The following is an 18279-nucleotide window of genomic DNA, read 5'->3' on the forward strand; positions in this document are numbered from 1 at the left end:
TTCCAGCCCCTGCTTGGAGCCCTGGGGTGCACGAGCCATTCTGGAGTAACTCAAAACCCCAAGTGGTGCAGGACCTGAGCCAGCCCACACTTCTGCCCCAAGGGTCTATCAACCAACAGCCCCAGCCCTTCACTTCCACCCTCAGTGCTCCCCCACCCTGCACCCTCCCCAGCTGTGGGTCACCATAGCCTCTGCACCAGCCCTCAAGAATGACCCCAAGTGCTAAACTTTCAGCAAAGCCATTTATTCCACTTTCCTGCTCCCACAGATCTCCAGGTAGGGACCCACATGAGCATCCCCAATGCCCCAGAGGGAATTCATGGCACTGCTGCCCAATTGTGCCAGCACCCTGAGCGGGAGCCTGGCCACTGACATGGGCAGAGGTGCTTGACCAGAAGCCCCAGGCCTCAGCTGTGCCCAGTGCCAACAAAACCACGTCCAAGTTAAGACGGGGCATTTAAAAAAAATTAGATGTTTTGTTCCTTACAAATAAAAGGGGGACCTGACAGCAGCAGTGTGTCCCTGAAATCAAAGCGTAATTCTAAGGCTCTGGCATCCTCACGTAAGCACATGAACTCTCTGCAGGGGCTGTGCAGGTTGATCTGGGAAGCTCACTAAGAGTTTAATGGCCATAAAAATAAAATTGCTTTTCCCTGCTTTAGACAAACCCAACCCCTCCCGGCTGGGCAGTGGGATCATGTGGGCAGCCACTGCAGCCAGCCACGGGTCAGAAAGTTAGAAGTCTCTCAGCTCACCCACTTTTAATCGAGCGCCAACACAGCAGCATCACTCCATCACATCGGCCACCGCATGCTCCGCCATAGCATCGGCGCCCAGCCCCATCTGGTGCTCCAGCGCCTCGGCCCCCAGATGCTCCGCCAGGGCCTGGCCCTCCAGCCCCACCAGCTGCTGCTCGGCCCCTGCCTGCACTGCGCCCAGATGCTCTGCCCTCTCTGCCAGCTCGTTGCCCGCTTTAGCCAGCTCGTTGCCCGCCCTGTGGGCAGACAGGTGTCCTGCTGCCCCTCCGGCGTGGTCGATGGCCGCCTTCTTCGTCCTCTGTGTGGCAGCCACCGCCTCAGCCAGCTTCTCCTCCGGCACCATGTTCAGGATCTTCAGGGCAAACAGGAGCTGGAACTTGGCAGTTCCTACGAAGGAGTTGGCCAGGAAGTTGGGCAGCCCGCCCATGCGATCCTTCTGGGTGTAGAGGGGGACACGGACCATGCCCATCACCTGCAACAGCACGGGCACAGCTCAGCAGGGGCCACAGCAGCACCAACCCCCCACTGCCCCTCACCCCCTCTGCCCCACACCCTCACCCAGTGCCCGCCAGCCCTCGGCCCAGGCCCATCCTGCCCCTGTGCGAGATCCTGCCCCTCCCTCCCACACCAGCCCCTGCCCTTGCCTGCCCTCAGCCCCACTGAGCCCCTTCAGTGCCCCTGCCCAAATGGCCCCAGGTGCCTACTCTTCCCAGCCCAGCCCTGGCTCTGCTCCCCCTTCTGCCCCGTTGGGGGGATCCCGCTGTCCCAGGCCACTATGGGGAGTCCCGCTTCCCCCTGAAGCCCTGCCCTGCCTGGGGACACCATGGCTAACCCACGAGTCCCCCTCAACCAGGCCACAACCCAGAGCCCGCCGCCTCTGCTCACACGGCTGCCGATGCCCACCAAGCGCCCCGTGGGCACAAGGGGAGGCCCTGGCTCTCTCCCCAGCCATCAGCCGGACTCGGCTGCCTGGGAGGAGGAAGGTGCCTCCCGCACGGGAGGAACTCGGGTCACAGCGACATCACCACACCGAGGTCACGGTCCGGTCCGGGGCACTCAGCCCAGGGCAGGGGGAGATCCCCCCAGCTGCAAACGGCCCCTCACCCGCATCCTGAGGCCGAGCGGGAACATGGGGCTCAACCCTGCGTGGGTGGACACCGGGAAAGGCTGGAGCTGGAGCTCGCTATGCTCCGGAGCCCGCGGCACAACCCCAGCCACAGTTCCTAACGCCGATGCCATGGGCGGTGCGGGCACCTGCCGCCGGCAGCTCTACCTGCGGTGCATTCCCCGGCCGGGCTGGCCAGGGCAGCCCGGCAGACCCAGGAGGGAAGCGGTGCCTTCCCTGGGCTAACTGAGAGCTCGCACACCCCTCCCGGGTGTCCCACCTCCATCCCGTGGTCTCGGGAATGCACCGCGCTGATCTCGATGGTGTGCAGCTCCTCCAGGGTGAGCTGCCTGGCGTAGAAGTGTGCCACCACGCGATGTGGCCCCTCTGTCAGGTGCGAGCACAGATAGTCAGCTTCCGTCAGGCGCACACAGCCCAAACCCAAGCCCAGCACCCGATTCAGACCGTCCTCCAGGGACCAGTAACGGCGATCCACGAACCCCCCGGGAAAGCCCAGCAGTCCGTCAAATCGCATCTGCATCTGCAATAGAGGCGCAGGGTGTTAATGGGGCACGGCGCGGCCCCCGGCGGGGGGCGAGGGGGCGTCACGGAGGCCTCCGGAGGAGCCGGAGGAGCGCGGGAGGCGTCGCGGCCGCTCCGGCGCGGCCCTACCAGCTCCGGCGCATCCAGGACCATTCACCGACAGCGGCCCAGCCGCCGAGGCTCTCCGCCCCTGCCGCACAAGCCCGCGGACCTGGGGGCTTCCCCCCGGGCTCGGGCCCAGCCTGATACTACCGCCCTGCACGGGAACTACCGCGGAGCCACCGCCCCTCAGCCCGCCGCCCCCGGAACCCGCGGCCCGACCCGGCCCAGTCGGCCCCGACCCAGCCCAGTCGGCCCCGACCCAGCCCGAGGGCCCGCCCGCCCGCCCCCGCCCTGGTCCCAGCCCCGTTCCCGGCCCAGCGCGGCCTCGCCCGCCCCTCACCAGCACGGCGTAGCGCAGCGGGATGCGGCCGAACAGCATGCCCGGGTTGGGCGCGTACAGCATAGCGTGGCACGAGTGGCTCCAGCCCGGGCCGAGCCGCATCGCCTCGTACCGCGTTAGCGGCTTCAGCTCGGGCACTCCGGGCACGCCGAGCGTGGGCAGCGGAGGTAGCGTGCCCATGGCGGGCAGCGGGCCCATGGCCGCCATCGTCCCCACGGCCGCCATCGCCTCGCGCCACCGCCGCCCGCTCCGCGCACGCGCCGCGCCCACGGCACAGAGGGGGCGGGACCGCCGCCCGCCTCAGCCAATGAGGGAGCGCCGCGCGCCGCGGGGCCAATGGGCTCTCGGCGGCGCCTGCCAATCCCCGCGCGCGCCCGGGGCGGGGCGGCCGGCAGTCAATGAGGGGCGGGCACGGCTGCGCGCGCAGCTCGCCTTATTAGGGCAGCGGCGGGCGCGGGGTCCGGCGGCGCGCGCGGCCAATCCCAGCGAAAGGTAGGGGGAAGGAGGGGCGCCGAAGAGCACGCCGGGAAGGAGGCGGAGGCGAGGGCGGGAGAGCCCGCCCCGTGCGTCCTTGCCCCGCCCCTCCGCATCAATCTCCGCCCCCATAGCCTTGGCCCCGCCCCTGACCCCGCCCCCCTCCCCCCCCGCCCCCCCCATCCCCTATCCCCCCGCCCGGCCCGGCGCAGACGCGTCCGGAGCCCCCCGGTTCCCCGGTGCACACGGACTCACGTGGCTGCTCCACGGGTTTATTACTACAAACATAGACGGGGAGGTGGGGGGATGTGCCCCGGGACCCCCCGCAGAAGCAGAACAAGGCACACGGCGTGGGCAGCGCCGGGCTCTGCGGGAACGGGGGCCGCGGGGGTCACCCGAGCGGGCTGGGAAGCGCTGACCCCACGTCCGCCCTTGCCTCGGGGTGGGCCGGGGCTGACCGCCGCCCTCCCCCGCTCCCGCGGAGCCCTGCGCCCCGGCAAGGCAGGGAGGGCCACAGCTATGTACAGGGGCAGTGACAGCAAAGGGCTGTGCTCGGTGTGTACAAAATATACATCGGTAGTGTCCTTCATCCGCCGACTCGAACCCCAAACCCCCCGCCCCGGCCCCCGCAGACACCTCCCACGGAAAAACACGACACCAGCCCCTACCCACCGCCAGGAAACATGCACGGGCTGTGCCGAAACCGCGTCGGTGCGAGACCCCGCGCTGCGCGCCCGGGCGGGGCTGGCGGGGAGCGGGCTCGGCGGCACGGGCAGGGTCCGGCCCGCTCACGAGAGGCTCTGCTCGTCCTCCAGGTGCAGACGGGTCTGCTCGAAGAGAAGGGGCTGCGTGGGGCTGCCGGCGCCGCGGACGGGGAGCGTCTTGGTGAAATCGGATGAGCCTGGATGAGGAGAAGGGAGGTCAGCCTCAGCAGTGGGAGTCCTGGGGTCAAAGAGCCCTAGCAGGGTGCTCAGCCATCCCTCCTATCCTAGACTGACCGCCGGAAACAGGGCCAGAGCCAACTGCTCCGTGTCCTCAGTGCCACGGGTGGGACACAGGACATCAAGGGGGGACACTAGCTGCCACAGCCTGGGAGAAGGCAGCAGGGGCCTGGATGTTCATGGTGCCCACGAGGCAGCAGAGCCTATGCTCAGCAGAGGTCAGTGGGGAGGGGTTTCTGCTGCCCTGCCTGGGGTCCTGGCACTCAGGGACAGCAGGGATGCTGTGCCAGGAATGGGAAGGGAGTGAGGACAGAGCGAGCAGTGCAGCCTGGCTGGTTTGCTGCCTCCTCCTTCCCTGCCCTGATGGCCAGGACCAGCCCCATCCCCACTCTCTGCCAGCATTCCCAGGAGAGCCCTGCTGCCCCACACAACAGGGATGTGTAAGAAGAACGAGAAGACGTACCAGCTTACTCCTCTATACCAACAGAGCAGGAATCAGGACCCAGTGCTGCCCAAGACAGGAGGGAGGAAGGCAGACAGAGAGGGAAGGAGACATTAGAGAGGTAACTCAGAACAGACTGCGACTCTACGGAAGAAAACAAGCTGCAACGACAACAGTCAGAGGTGAGGACAGCACAGTGTCCCACGGCCATGCTCACCAGCAGAGCATGGCACACCGGGACCCTCCCCACCCTGACAACACTGCCCCAGTCCCCCAGCAGCTGGCCCAGGTGGTTCCCCTCCATCATCCAAAAGCAGGAGCACATTTGGGAGCACACAGGAGGCCTCTGTCACACAGAACTGTGCCATGGAGCGGCTGCAGCCCAAAGAGGAGAAAGGAGGGGAAGGACAGAGACACGAGGGTAAGGGAGGAGGAGAGAGAAGAGGGGCCAAGTTACCTCTGTATTAGCCCCCCTTGCCCACAGCTCTCTCTGCCCACTGGGAGGAAGCAGGAGCCCATGCACTGGGCAGGAGCATTCCAGTCCCATCCCAGGACAGGCACAGCTCCACAACTGCCCAGCCCTGGAGCCACAGCGGCAGCTCAAGCCCCAACCGCGCGGCCATTACCTGGCAGGAAGACGTCGACCGGGGGGTCACTCTCGGACCGCGTCAGGCTCCGGCTCTCGCCGCAGCCGCCGTCCTGCAGCACGTCTTCGACCGAGGGTGGGCGGCTACCTGCAAGCAGCCGAGAGCGCGGCCCCTCAGCCCCCAGCACAGCACCGCGGGGCTCATGGCCAGGGTGGGTCAAGGTCTTCCACGTGAGGAAGCTCCCCAGGCCCCTAGAGCCCCACTGATGTCCCAGGAGTGCCACTCAGATTGGCCCAGATCACAGTGCCAAAGGGCCACCTCTTCATGTGCAGCCTCGTGTTCCAAAATGTGCCCAGCACTCCTCTTGCCCCCCATCCTTGTCCCCTCTGGGTACTGACTGAGTGCCAGAGACTCATCCCAAAGACCCACAGACCCATCTTGTGTGCCCAGTACTGTGGATGTGCTCTCACCAGGACCCCAGTGGTCTCCTCAGTGGTGCAAGGAGACAGCCCATGGCATGGAAAGCTCTACTTGAGTAAAGCTCGGAGCAAGGTGAGGTATTTGGCAAATAAACCAGGGAGACCCATGGATTTTGCTCCCCCAGCTCTCAGAAAAGACCCCTGGTGAAGCACAGAGGCTCAGATACGGACTTAGGGGGCTGAATGTTTCTGAGCTCATTTGTTCATTCCCCAGTTGTCCCTGTCCCACCACACCAGCAGTGCACACCGAGCTGAGGTCTGGCTGCGCACACACCTACCCTGCTGCACAGATGAAGCCTCCTCCATCTCTTCCCCTGCCACGCTCTGTAAGGAGGGACAGCACAGGTTACTTCTGCAGCTGGAGGCCTTTGCTGTGCTCCTTCTGCTCTGGCTTTCTCCAGGGAGCTGTGCTCAGGGCCAGGACTTGTTTCAAGGGAGGAGCAGGGGCCTAATCCCAGTGCTGTGGCATCACAGGCTGGCATGGAGGGGTCTTAGCAGCAGTGGGCACTGGAAGCTTCAAAAGACCCAGCTCCCACCCCTGCGGGGCTCATCCAGGATGCTGGGAAAGGTCACCTGACATAGCTCTAGCTGAGTGGTTTTCCACTCCCAAAGAGGTGTCAGGGACACAGGGAGTGGCTACATCTTTCCCTGTGGAGCCCTTAGGGTAAATAAAGCAGCCAAGATTCTTGGCTCCAGGCAACGGCCCTTCAGGAGGCACTTCCCATGTCCCAGAAGCCCCCTCAGCAGAGCACACACTCACCTCTGGAGAGCTGGTCTCCCTCAGGACCAGCTCACCCCCACTCAGCACCGGCTGCGAGTCGGAGTCCTCGGAGAGCTTCTCCTCATCCTCCTCATGGATTGGGGATGAGGGAGACCGTAGTGTGCTGCAGCAAGAGAAACTCCATTTGCAGGGAGCTGCCAGCACCCTGGAGCCTGGAGGATTTGGGGGCAGCACAAGCCCACTCTTATGAGCAGGAGCTCAGACTGGGGAGGTGAATTCACCAGGGCCTCTGGTATTGGCTACATGGAGAGCAGCAGCAGGGTGGAACAGAGCCAAGTGGTGCCAAGCTTTGGCACAGCAGTAAGAGGCCCAGGTCTCACTCTGCTCCTCACACATTCAGGGCTCCCTTCCCAAGCAAAAATATGGGCTGCATCACAGTGAGGAGTACCAGGAACAAACCCAGTCTGATCCCATCTGTACAGCTCCATATCCTCACCTACACCCTCCACCACAAGGCCAACAGAGGAGCCTTCAGACAAGAACTAAAGGATCTAAATAATTCAGCATTTTGTGCTCTGAAATTCAGGTCACTCCTCTCCCTATTTCTTTGCTCCTGAGGAGCTCCATGGAAAGCTGAAATCCAATAAGGTTTGGACATCACATGTAAGTTGAAGGACTAAATGCTTTGGGAAGGAGATATTTCCATTCAAAGTCTTTACTGTGGGGGTGATGAGGCCCTGGCACAGGGTGCCCAGAGAAGCTGTGGCTGTCCCTGGATCCCTGCAAGTGTCCAAGGCCAGGCTGAATGGGGCTTGGAGCAACCTGGAATAGTGGAAGGTGTCCCTGCCCACCACAGGGGGTTGGAATGAGTTGAACCTCATGGCCCTTTCCAACCCAAACCATTCTGTGGTTCAATGATTAAATTCTCCTTGTTAAAAATCCTCTTTCTTTTGGTGACAGAGCCAGCCCTTAGGAGACAAAAGCTGTAACCTCAGGCTGAACACAGAGTCAATGTCCTAGTTCTCTCCCTGGCACAAGTACCTGCTGGCCTCCTAAAATTTTGATTAGCTATGCTAGCACTGATGGGACCAGCCAGAGCCCCCTCTCCTGGCTCCCAGGGTGTGTGGCCACAAGGAGGAGTGGACCCCATGCCCTGCTGACCTGTCTGGAGACTTGCTGCGCTTGCCCTTTTGGTGGCCACCCTCCAGGGCTCTGTCCATGCCCACGAGCGGGCGGCTGGCAGGAGGCATCCCATCCACCACCCCGGAGTAGCTGATCTCATCGTACAGAGGTGCTGAGGGGATGGTTGGGGACACAGAGCGAAGGCCGTTCAGTGCTTCCAGCAGGGAAATGGGCTCGTAGCCTGGGGGGATGTTGTCAGAGCTCTGTGGGTGAGAAAGAGTGGGGATATTAGGAAAACATCCTAAAATGGGGAGGCCCTGCTGGTGCCCAGCCCTGTCCCTCCCAGGCAGCCCATCCCCACAGCCACCTCTTCAGGACACCTTGGCTTCCTTCCCTGGCAACAGCCACACATTCCCCTCAGGGCTCTAACGCTGGTGATGCTCCAGGCAAGTTTCCAGAGCAGTCCTTGAGAGACTGGGCATCCCCCTGATGTGCTTTCAAGAGCTGGGCAAGGAGGGTGAGGAAGCAGGATCCTAAAAAGCTGCTATAAAGTACGTTTGGATTTTTTCTCCTGAAAGCTCCTTCAATGGTTCAGAGACCCTTCCAGCCCAATGAATATCCCACTTGTGCTCCCAGCCGGGGAACAGGCAGCTGTTTCACAGCACCACCAATGTCACCAAGGCATTGGTGGAATGGGGGAGCATGTGTGCACCAGCTGAGAGATGGTTCTTGAAGCCTACACCAATTCTGCTTCTCCCATGTCCTCACTGGCTCCCTGCACAGTCACCTCTGCTAAAAGGCAGGAAAGAGACCACAGAACCACTGACCCTGTAAGGAGGAAGGAAAATCACACCAATTTCAATTCCCTCTACAAATCATGAAGCTGCCAGTCAAAGGGAACCTTGCAAAGCCATTAACTCCAAAAATCCTCCCAATTGTAGAGATCCTGTGGACACAGAGACAAATGGGGTTTATGCTGCAACCCAGGAGGCCACAGGCAGCTCAGCCCAGCCTGATACAAACAGAGGCAACACTGCAGCAGCCCAGGTTACATTAAACGGAGCTGTTTCAGCCCTGTGTCCTCAGGAAGGTGGTTCTAAGTCATACAGAGGATGGCACGGTGCTGCTAAGCCTGGCTATGAACCCCCACAGCTTCTCTGTGCCCCAAGTCCCAGTCACACAGCTGCAGATGAGCCTACCCAGCAGTCTGTTCCAACACAGCCACTAATTTGGTGTGAGCTGAGTGCTGAACTAACTCACCTGTGGTCACAGGAGGAGTTAGGTCTGATGGAAAGGGAAGAATTAGTGACACCTGGGGTCAATCACTAACCCACATCCCACTATTGGTTCTTTGAGGATTATGAGCTCCAAACATAACCTGCTCAGCTAAACAAGGAATGGGTTCCCAGCTGCTGCCAGCTGTAGGTGGTAGAGCCAAAAGCCATCTGCAAAAAACCTTTCATCTGCACACAGCAGCTCAGTGGTGCTATTTTGTGGACATACCAGTCAGGGAGAAAAAAAAACCCTGGAGTCATGTTGGGGACTTTTTCTTCTGGCTGTGCAGGCCAGGCCCTGAGGGTTCAAAGGCTGCCTATTTGGGGTAGCTGTGGTGAAAGCTCAGGTGGCATGGCACAGCTCAAAAGAGGCTGGAGGAGAATTTCCCAGTCGATGGCTATGACACCCTCATGAGACATCACTCCCTTCTGGGACACTCATACCACATACCCAGGAGCACTGCTAGTCCCTGTGGGAGGCTTGCAGAGAGCCAGGTCATGCCAGAATTGCAAACCTGAACCCAACACCAGGTTTTCTCCAGACCTGACAAGTCCAGCAAACCATGTTTCTTGCAAGGCCAAGCCTCTGGGCTGGCTTGAGCAAAAGAAAACTGCAACTTCCATGATAGAGATGACAGCCATGGCTGCATTTGATGGGAGTACACAAAGAGGGAATTAACACCTTTCCTGGCCTGGGGGCTCCCTCACCTTTCCCCTTCCCAGCTCCTGGACCCCCACAATTGCCATTCATGCTGTCCTCAGCAAGCATTCCAGTTACACACTCCCACACCAACTCTGAGAGTCTCCAGCCAAAACAAGCTCCATCCTTTCTGTTTCTGTAAAAGCAAACCAGCCTGTCACAGCCAGTGATCCTGAATGCAAGACCAGCTCCAGTTGTACCCCTACATCCCAAGATGTGCCCACACCAAACTGCCAAGGGGATGAGTTAAGTGCAAGGAAGCTTTTGGCTGAGCTGTGGGGACTGCAGCTTGCCCACAGTCCTATAAAGCTGGAAAAACATCTTGGCCAGGAACCATAAATCAGCCAGGGAACAGTCCCTGAGAGTCAGCATCAGACCCCTGTGCCAAGCTGCTTCCTGCTTGCTTGTTCCTCCACAGGCAAACCAGTGAGGTCAGTGATCATCTGTGCAGGGTGTGAGCATCTCACTGCCAGTGTGAAGGACGCAGAGTGTCACAGCCTGGCAGGGGCACAGGCCAAACCCAGCGTGTCAGCAAGCCCTTGTGTGTAACACTGCCACGTGCAGGTGACACTGCTGGCAGAGAGCTGCCAAGTGTGACCAGCCAAGTCCACTTACTGTTCTTACTTCCTTTCTAGGCTTCCTGCTGGGCAGGGAGACAGAGCTCACCTTAAGGGGTTTAAAGGGATGCTGCCAAGAGAAAACCATGTTTTAAGGAAGTTGTTTCTTGAGGTTAGTGACAGGGAGAGACACACAGCATCTCCTCACCCTGCTGCAGGTGACAGCACCCACGTCCTCCACACACCATGCTCTGCTTCCCAACCACCCTCGGGGCTTCTCCACTACCCTATTCCTTAGCCCCAGCTGAAGGCAGCAGAGGGCAGATGGATAAACCCAGCCTTTTTCTGTGTATGTATTCCCATGAAACCTGTAGGATGATCTAGATGCAGATCTTCTCCTCACTCTGATCTCGTGTCTCACCAGAGCGAGCTGTGCAACAGCACTGCTCAGGCAGTGAGCTGCTGCCCTCACCACACTGGGGACATGCAACTGGGCCCTGAGGCCACCAGCACCACCCTTCCCATCCCACACTCCCTCAGCTGCATGCAGAGACACTCAGCGAGGCTGCCACAAGGAGGCATTCTTGCTCCCATGCTGGGAACTCCTGCGCCAAGGGCATTTCATCGGTGTGCTGCCACACAGATGTGTGTGCAAGTCAAACTGGAATCCCTCTGCCCTGTTTTCCCAGCTCCCAGCGTCATGCCCAGAGTCTGCCACTTTTCTGTTGGGCCAGGCAACAAGAAACCTTCTGATCCTGAGGTTTCTGTGTACTTGTTTCCTCCAGTATAGTTGTGTCACTAACCCATGGCAGTCCAGCAGGTTGACAAGAAAGACTGCACTGCTCAGGAAGCCCTTGGTAGAGGTCTGACTGAACCTCCTGAGGCCTCAGGGCCATCAACCATCAGGCCAAAGAACTCATGCACCCCCCAGCTGCTTGCTCAAGGTGAGACCAGCACCCAGGCTTTGCACAGGGGGCCACCAGGTACTTACAGAGTGCTCATCATGGTCCACACTCTGTGCCAGGACAGGGCTGAAGGACACTGGTGACAGAGCCCCCGGCTTCTTCCTCACTGCTCGGATCTGCAGCAGGGCACGGAAGGCTAGGAGAGAACATGAGGTGGTGACTGCACAGCCCAGCAGGGCCACGCCAGGCTTCTTACCTTGCCACAGACACACTGCTGGCATGAGGAAGCTCCCCTGTGCATGGGGAGAGGGGCCATGGTGCACCCCAAAGCCAAGAGATGCGCTCAGGCTTCCAGTCCATTGATCTACTCAGGGAAGGGATCTGCTGGCTAAAAATGTCTGGGTACACAGAGCCCTTGTGGAGAACAGCCATTGTGGAGAACAGCCAGAACACTGGACAGGGTGCTTCAGGTACTGGTCAAGTGCAGAGGCCCAGAAAAGTTCCCCTTAAGGGTAGGTCACAACAACACAGTAAGAAAAACATGAGCTTGGCCTCAGAAGTGCACTGCATGCTACAGGTTGGGTGGGTGACTCATTAAAACCCCTTTGGGTTCCTTCAGACCCCACAAACCTCAGCCCTGGGGTCCAGCTGTGGAGGGTGAAAGGCTCCAGCTGGAGGGTTATTGGCTGTACTTCTGTCTCCAGCACAGCCACCTCTCAGTCCTCCCACCACCACAGCTTTGATCTCCTCTCCCTGCAGATCTCTTCTATCTGCAGATCTTTAATATTGTTTGTTCCTCTGTGCCAACGGCGCATACAAATGAGCCAGACATCTGTTCTGATGCAGCTGTGAGAACTTGCCAGGCATCTCCCTAGTTCTTGTTGCACCCAGCCCCTTCAAGATCAGCCCAGAGCCAGAGAAGAGAGGTACAAATCTATCCTTGCTGCCTCTGCACTCCCCAGAAGCAGATTCCCAGGAAGTCTGAGATGGGGGCATTTTCCAAACAAATACAGCCTACTCCCCTGCAGCCTGCAGATGAGACAATGCTGTTCCTGTGTTTTATAATGTGCTACTTATAGTCAAAGCTGTCTGGCACTTCCTCTGGTGCGATCTGGCTTTTCGTTATTGCATCTTTGCCATGTTTGGACTGTTCAGACTTAATTTCTCAGGCCAAATATCTGTCTTAGGCTCTTTATTTCTTTCCCTGAGAATTGTCAGTTAGAAACAATCAGAGATCAGGGGGTAAAACACACAGTTTGTCCCTTCCAGCAAAAACACAAATTTCTCAAGGACCTCCTGAGCCTCTGTGCTTTTGAAAAAAGACACAGAATTCAGCAAATACTGCCGGAGTGTCAAAACACATACTTAATTTTTTCCACCTTTTGGGAGCTGAGCAATGCAGGGGTTAAGCAAACCCTCCTAACTCCTGGCAAAGCAAAAGACTCCAAACTGACTATTATCTCATCTCTGCCTCCTGGTGAAATTTGGGTAAGGCTGTCAGAAGGAAAAAAAAATCATGCTATGTACTTGGACAGCCCTGCAGTGGTACTGGCTGCTCTCTCGGCCAGATACCCTCAGGATAAAGCTTCTCCATCCCCTCCTTTGGGGAATTTTCCATCATCTTCACCAAAACACAAGAACTGCTGACATGGCACAGCCCAGAGCACCTGCACCTTCAGATCTACCCCAGGGAGAGGGCGAGTGGCCAGGGAGGCACTGGACAGAGAGCTATTCTTCTCTCTTGTCCGAGGACATTTATTTTAGGTGTCAGGAATCTCCTGACAGCAGTGAGAGCTGCAGCACCTGCCATGCTGAGCCTTGGGGTAGGGCACAAGAGAGAGGCTCCCTCTCCCAGCCTGCACTGCATTATCAGGAGCCTGGGAAGGGGCCAGGGGGACTCACGGAGCCTGCAGATGGGGCAGTTGTTGGCCTGGTAGCGCAGGGTGTCGGCGCAGGAGTTGCAGAGGCAGAGGTGGCGGCAGGGCAGGATGAGGGTGTCCCGCAGGTCCGACAGGCAAACCACACACTCGTTGCTGTTGTCGCTGTTCTCGTCGTCTGAAGGCTGCAAGGCGAGGCAAGAGGTTGGCATGGGAATGGTGGGGGCTATGCCAAGCTGCCAAGGGACTGGAGCCTGGGGGAATTTCCCACCCAAAAGTCTGTGGAAGTTCTCTTTTTGCAGCTCTCAGTGGGGGTTCTTCAAGGAGAGCAAGGTGCAGCCCACACAGCTCCACTCACACTCCTTCCTCTCAGGACACTGCACTGTGAATTCATAGCAGAGATGTCCTTCCCCAGAGCCATGCTCTGTCCAGAGGGGACATATTTTGGGGCAGGGATCCCCTTGACTGAGGCTGACCAAGAACAAGCTCCTGCTTGCCAGCCTGATGGCTCCAGGGTCAATAGGGAAGTGAATTCTTTGGCACTCTGGCATTTCTTCCCCACAGAGAGTGCAGCACCAAAAAGGAGCTGTGTGGTTCCTGTCATTCCAGCCATGTTGGCCCAGCTTCCACAGGTCCCTGAGCAACTGAGTGGTTCTCCTGCATCTCCTGTGCTGGCACAAGCTCTGATGCAGCTGCAGGAAAACCAGCCCAGGATGCTCACCTACCCACAGCTACCCTGGTAAAAGGGTTGGTTTGGACCCACTGAACATTAATGTGTATCACACTCATCTTTCAGTCACTCAGAGCCCCACAAATTGGATTACAGCCACTGATCAAGCTGGGAGGAGAAATTCACTCTCTAACCACAAGACTGACACCAAAAGGCTCCACAGTCTCCCCACTGACATCACAGAAGCTGTGCCAGAGCCCACCATGATAACCTAGGATGGAGCACCCTCCTCCTTCACCTGGGGTCCCTTTGGTCACCAGGGCTAACATGTGCCACACCATGGGCAACCTTGGTGTAAACAGCAATTTTGCTGCTGCCACATCCTCTCCCAGCCTTTTTTTGCAGGGAGGGAAGGAGGGCAGGCTCTTTGCTGTCCCACTCACATGGTCTGCTGAATAAGGAAGGAAGGACAAAAATGGCCCCAGGCCATTTTTCTGATGGGCCACAAACATGGGATTGCTGGATCAAGTGAATCATCACAAGACTCTGGAGGGCCCAAAAAGAAGCCCTCGATCCTCTTAAACAGGCCCTGTGCAAGAAAAATCTTGGAAAATACTTCTCCCTCCTGCCTTTTCAGGTGCTACCTGTTAGCACAGGCAGATAGGGATCACAGGATGTTCTGGGAAGGACACCGGAGAGGAAATCCTGCTTGTCTTGCTCTGTGGCTACTGCTCTGTGTGTAAATCATGAACTCCACACCCCAGAGGAATCTGATCCCAAGGCCAGCACTGGGTACACTCCACAGCCCAGGTGGCAGCAAAGGGCAGCTCTACAAAGGCTAAAGGAAGAATAAAGCACTCACACAACCTGTGCAGGGCTGTGCAGCAGGCTGGGATCCAGCAGCAGCTCCTGCCTCAAGATGGGAAATGTTTCTGGTTATGGCATTTGCATATACATCCCTTAGGGATGCTGTGCTCCCTCCTGCTGGGGAATGCAAGAGGGAGTGTCTCTGGACACTGGCAAGCCCCAGAGCTCAGCTCTCTGAAACACTACAGGAACACGCAGAACCCCCAACCAGAACCTGAAGGAGCCACAAGAGCAAAGCACAGACACCAGCATGACTGTCTTGAGTGCAGAGAGGCAGCAACATCAGCCCACAGCTCTCTACAAGCCCTAAAAATCAGTGCTCTGACAAACCCCTGGGGCACTGATGCTCTTCTCTCCCAGCATTCCCACCAGCAGCAAACATACTCAAGAGCCTCATGCTGCCTAAAATTACCTCAGCACAACTCCACTGACTGTTTGGGCCTGACACCAGGGGTGATCTGTCATCCCTGGGCTTCTTTGGTGCCTGCAAGAATGACACAGACTTGACTCTGGGAAGCACTTCCACATTGCCCTGACAATCCCCACAGTTAAGCTCAAAAGCAGAAGGTGCAGGCAGGAAACTCCCAGCCCAGGGAGCCTCCTGAGCACCTTTACCTTGGTCTCCTGGTTGTTTTTGTTCTCGATGCCATAGATCTCCTGGAGCAGGTAGCTCACTCGGTCAACCTAGGGGAGAAGACCACAGTTGGAGTGACAGCTGCTCTGTCCTTGCTGGTTTATGACCACCTTCCCTCCCTTCCTGTGTCAAATGTCCCTGTTACACCCACAGCTTCCCTGTAGTGACATGAAAAATTAACAAGAACAAATATTGCAGAGGACAGCTGAGAGAATGAGTCTCCCTTGCTCAAAAAGTAGAGCCCATCCTGCCTGATCTGAGCAAGGAGTAACAAAAGTGGCCAGCTGGGCTATCAAAATAATCTAAAAAACAAATATTCTGCTTGTCCCAGAGATCAAGAGGGAATACACACCCATAGCTCAAACAATCCCAATCAGCCTTCCACAGTTCTCTCCTCTGTGAAGTACTGCTTAACTTTAACCAAGATGAACTTCCACCCATTTTTGCAACCTCAGGAGAGGGGCTGTGCCAACAGCTCCTTACTGGCACACCAGTGGCAGCACAACACCCCCCTGTTCATCCCCTGGGAGCACAAGGTCAAGCTACTGAGGACAGACAAACCATCTCCCTTAGCATGAGATGCACTTGAGGAACAACTCTGCACTGGTGCAGTGTCATTTATTGCCATCCCCAGGCCCTTGGTGGCATCTCTAAATTGGCAGGTGTGGTAGCAGAAGTGCTCGAGGCACAGGTGGAAGTTGCTCAGAGCCCCAGTGTGGGACACATTCCTCCAAGTCATGACTTCTGCAAACTGGCAGCTGTCTGCAAACCACCCCCAGCAGTTGAACTACAGCACTGAGGCAGTCAAGAGTCAGTCCTGTGAAACATCTTTATTGATGATCTGAATAAGGGGATCAAATGTACCCTCAGTGAGTTCACAGATGACACTAAGTTTGGTGGGAGTGTTGATCTGCTGGACAGTAGGAAGACTGTGCAGAGGGATCTGTAATGCCAGGGCAGGCTCAGGTTGGGTATCAGGAAGAATTTCTTCACAGAAAGGGCTGTTAAACATTGGAATGGGCTGCCCAGGGAGGTAGTGGAGTCACCATCCCTGGAGGTGGTCAAGAATGACTGGACCGTGTGGCATGGTGGTGATCAGTCACAGGTTGGACTCAATGATCTTGCAGCTCTTTTCCAACCTAAATGATTCTAGGATTCTGTGATCTGGTGCTACACAGCAGCTTCCCTAGAGCAGGATGTGTTCATCCACACAAACCCTCATGACAGGTAAAAGGGTGAGGAGGTTGCAAGGTACCAAACAGACACACCTCCCAAATAGGGGAAGGAAACACTTTCCTGCCATCTCCAGTAGCTGTCCAGCTCACACCACATTGTGAAGCCAAGCCACCAGCACTCCAGTGCTAAAAAGAGCTCATCAATCCCAGGGCCTCCGTAATTTCCATGTCTAACTGGCCTCTCTCCTCTCCTCTCCTCTCCTCTCCTCTCCTCTCCTCTCCTCTCCTCTCCTCTCCTCTCCTCTCCTCTCCTCTCCTCTCCTCTCCTCTCCTCTCCTCTCCTCTCCTCTCCTCTCCTCTCCTCTCCTCTCCTCTCCTCTCCTCTCCTCTCGTCACTACTCAGAAGAGGAGTGGCTTTGCCATGGGATTCCAGTGCTGCAGAAGGTGACACATGCCAAGGTGGGGGCAGGAGCTGGCTGTATCCAGCCTGTCTGCCAGTTCAGAAATGCTCTGAGCTGGGACACAGCAGCAATAACAAACTAATGCCAGACTCTCCCTGTGTAACTCAGTGTGCAGCTCACAGACAATCTGTTCTAGGCCTGCATTTCATGGTTATGAGATCAGCTGTTGGACTGCTGAGCAAAACCCTCTGCAGCAGCTCACAACTCACCCAGGAAGTTTAGGAACAATTATGTGGGAGATGTCCTTTTGTAACCTAGCATTTCAAAACCTTGTTCCAGCATCCTGATTCCTCAGAGGATCATGATGAGTGACAGTGAGTGCAGAAGTCACCAGCTCAAAGCATAGAAGAGGTCAGGAAGAAAGAGACCAAAGTCTCTGCAGGAGTCTGTGCTCCTTTTGACTACTTCCCTCTAAAAATCCTGAGGAGCTCCTGTCCCAGTAGGGAAAGGGCGAGCAGTGCAACGAAGTTCTTACTAGGAAGAATTCTAGGTTTTAAGAGTGGGAGTAATTAAGGAGTAGGTGGTTGTACACAATACTTCACCTTCACGCTTCTCCAACCCATCCCACACCACGTCAGCCTTCCAAAGGCTTCCGTTGCTATTTACAGCCTCGGCGGCTGCACACAGAGCCACTGGCCAAGTCCAGGTCATGTTTTTCTGCTGATCCATCTGTTTGTATTCATCCATGCTGACTTTCTTCAGACAGGTTGGTGATTACACTACTGATCTGGTCTCAGCACAGAGCAGTTCAGCTCAAGGGCTGCTGCTTCCTGATTGATGCCCACAAAAGGTACCCACAACCCAGGCAACGGCAGGGAGGGAAAGGCAAAAGAAAAGCAAGGATGGCAAAGACTGTACAGTGTTATACACATGGTTTACTCCACACATAGGCTCTACACCTCTACTCTGTGCTCATAAGGGTGCAGATGCTATCTCAGTTTCAGTGGTACTGTGTGTTCTTCTAACAAGAGCTTCCTTGTATTTCAAAAGCCACGGGAGAGAACTTACAAGCATTACATTTTACAAACTACCAGTAAAATAGAAGTACCCAAAGCCAAGCAGTGAGTGGGAAGGTTACACGCTCTGCCAGTGAAGACAGACAGGCACACAGTTTCACTGCAGGAGTCAGCTAACCATGCTGGACAGCTGGACAGCATTCCCACTAAGACACTCCATTTTGGAGCCTGGAGTGCTGAGTGGAGAAGGATGAACACAGTGCCTCAGTGTGCACAGTAACCCAACACCAACTCACACCATGTAAGCAAAGGTTTAAAGATAAAAAAGATTAACACACACCACCCCCACAAAAATAAACACCAGTGGGATAAATTAGTGCCTTTTGTTGAGCAAGTCTGAAGGATAGGCCATGAGTCTCTGCACAGTGTTGGTGAGGCAGACAGAATTACCAAATGCCATCTTGAGCTATGATTACAGACAGTGCTTGTAGCTCTTTTCTGACCTGGGGACTGGAACAAACACCTTAGAGCAAAGAGTGTCTTACTAAGGCACTTAATGACCTTCTTGGTAGTAAAAGGTACTTATTTC

At 56.9% G+C, this 18279-nt stretch overlaps 2 protein-coding genes across 15 annotated transcripts in view; both read right to left on the reverse strand.

Moving 5' to 3' along the window:
- Positions 1-223: 223 nt before the first annotated feature.
- On the reverse strand, positions 224-3118 carry NUDT16L1 (nudix hydrolase 16 like 1). 2 transcript variants are annotated; one of them, XM_085075004.1, is made up of 4 exons: positions 2849-3118; positions 2329-2404; positions 2144-2250; positions 224-1230 (listed from the first exon to the last, which is right to left on the reverse strand). In XM_085075004.1, the coding sequence occupies exons 1-4, from the start codon at positions 3071-3073 to the stop codon at positions 787-789; spliced, it is 852 nt and encodes a 283-aa protein (XP_084931130.1). In that variant the 5' UTR covers positions 3074-3118; the 3' UTR covers positions 224-786. The 2 variants fall into 2 exon arrangements, with proteins under 2 accessions (XP_084931130.1, XP_084931129.1); XM_085075003.1 differs by having other exon boundaries at positions 2144-2404; positions 2849-3117.
- Positions 3119-3580: 462 nt separating this feature from the next.
- MGRN1 (mahogunin ring finger 1) overlaps positions 3581-18279 on the reverse strand; it is a 50389-nt gene continuing 35690 nt past the window's right edge. For 2 of the 13 annotated variants that reach the window (XM_085075009.1, XM_085075011.1), the window contains 10 exons: positions 15080-15148; positions 14877-14948; positions 12953-13112; positions 11137-11246; positions 10204-10275; positions 7654-7877; positions 6532-6655; positions 6046-6095; positions 5339-5435; positions 3581-4242 (listed from right to left, as the gene is read on the reverse strand). In XM_085075009.1, the coding sequence (XP_084931135.1) occupies positions 4111-4242; positions 5339-5435; positions 6046-6095; positions 6532-6655; positions 7654-7877; positions 10204-10275; positions 11137-11246; positions 12953-13112; positions 14877-14948; positions 15080-15148 (1110 nt within the window). In that variant the 3' untranslated portion in view covers positions 3581-4110. Of the gene's footprint in view, positions 4243-4726; positions 4772-5331; positions 5436-6045; positions 6096-6531; positions 6656-7653; positions 7878-10203; positions 10276-11136; positions 11247-12952; positions 13113-14876; positions 14949-15079; positions 15149-18279 lie in introns of all 13 variants that reach the window. The other 11 variants (XM_085075014.1, XM_085075017.1, XM_085075016.1 and 8 more) reach the window with 10 other exon arrangements.

The sequence above is a fragment of the Lichenostomus cassidix genome, chromosome 14 (assembly GCF_008360975.1).
Source record: "Lichenostomus cassidix isolate B80296 chromosome 14, HeHo_3.0, whole genome shotgun sequence".
Taxonomy (NCBI): domain Eukaryota; kingdom Metazoa; phylum Chordata; class Aves; order Passeriformes; family Meliphagidae; genus Lichenostomus; species Lichenostomus cassidix.

Bases quoted from the DNA above. Each gene is read 5' to 3' on its own strand.
- NUDT16L1 (XM_085075003.1), bottom strand. From the start codon at position 3,073: ATGGCGGCCGTGGGGACGATGGCGGCCATGGGCCCGCTGCCCGCCATG. The intron at 2,405-2,848 runs GTGAGGGGCGGG...CCTCTATTGCAG, and splicing joins CGCTGCGCTACGCCGTGCTG to ATGCAGATGCGATTTGACGG. The intron at 1,231-2,143 runs GTGGGACACCCG...GTGCTGTTGCAG, and splicing joins CCCGAGACCACGGGATGGAG to GTGATGGGCATGGTCCGTGT.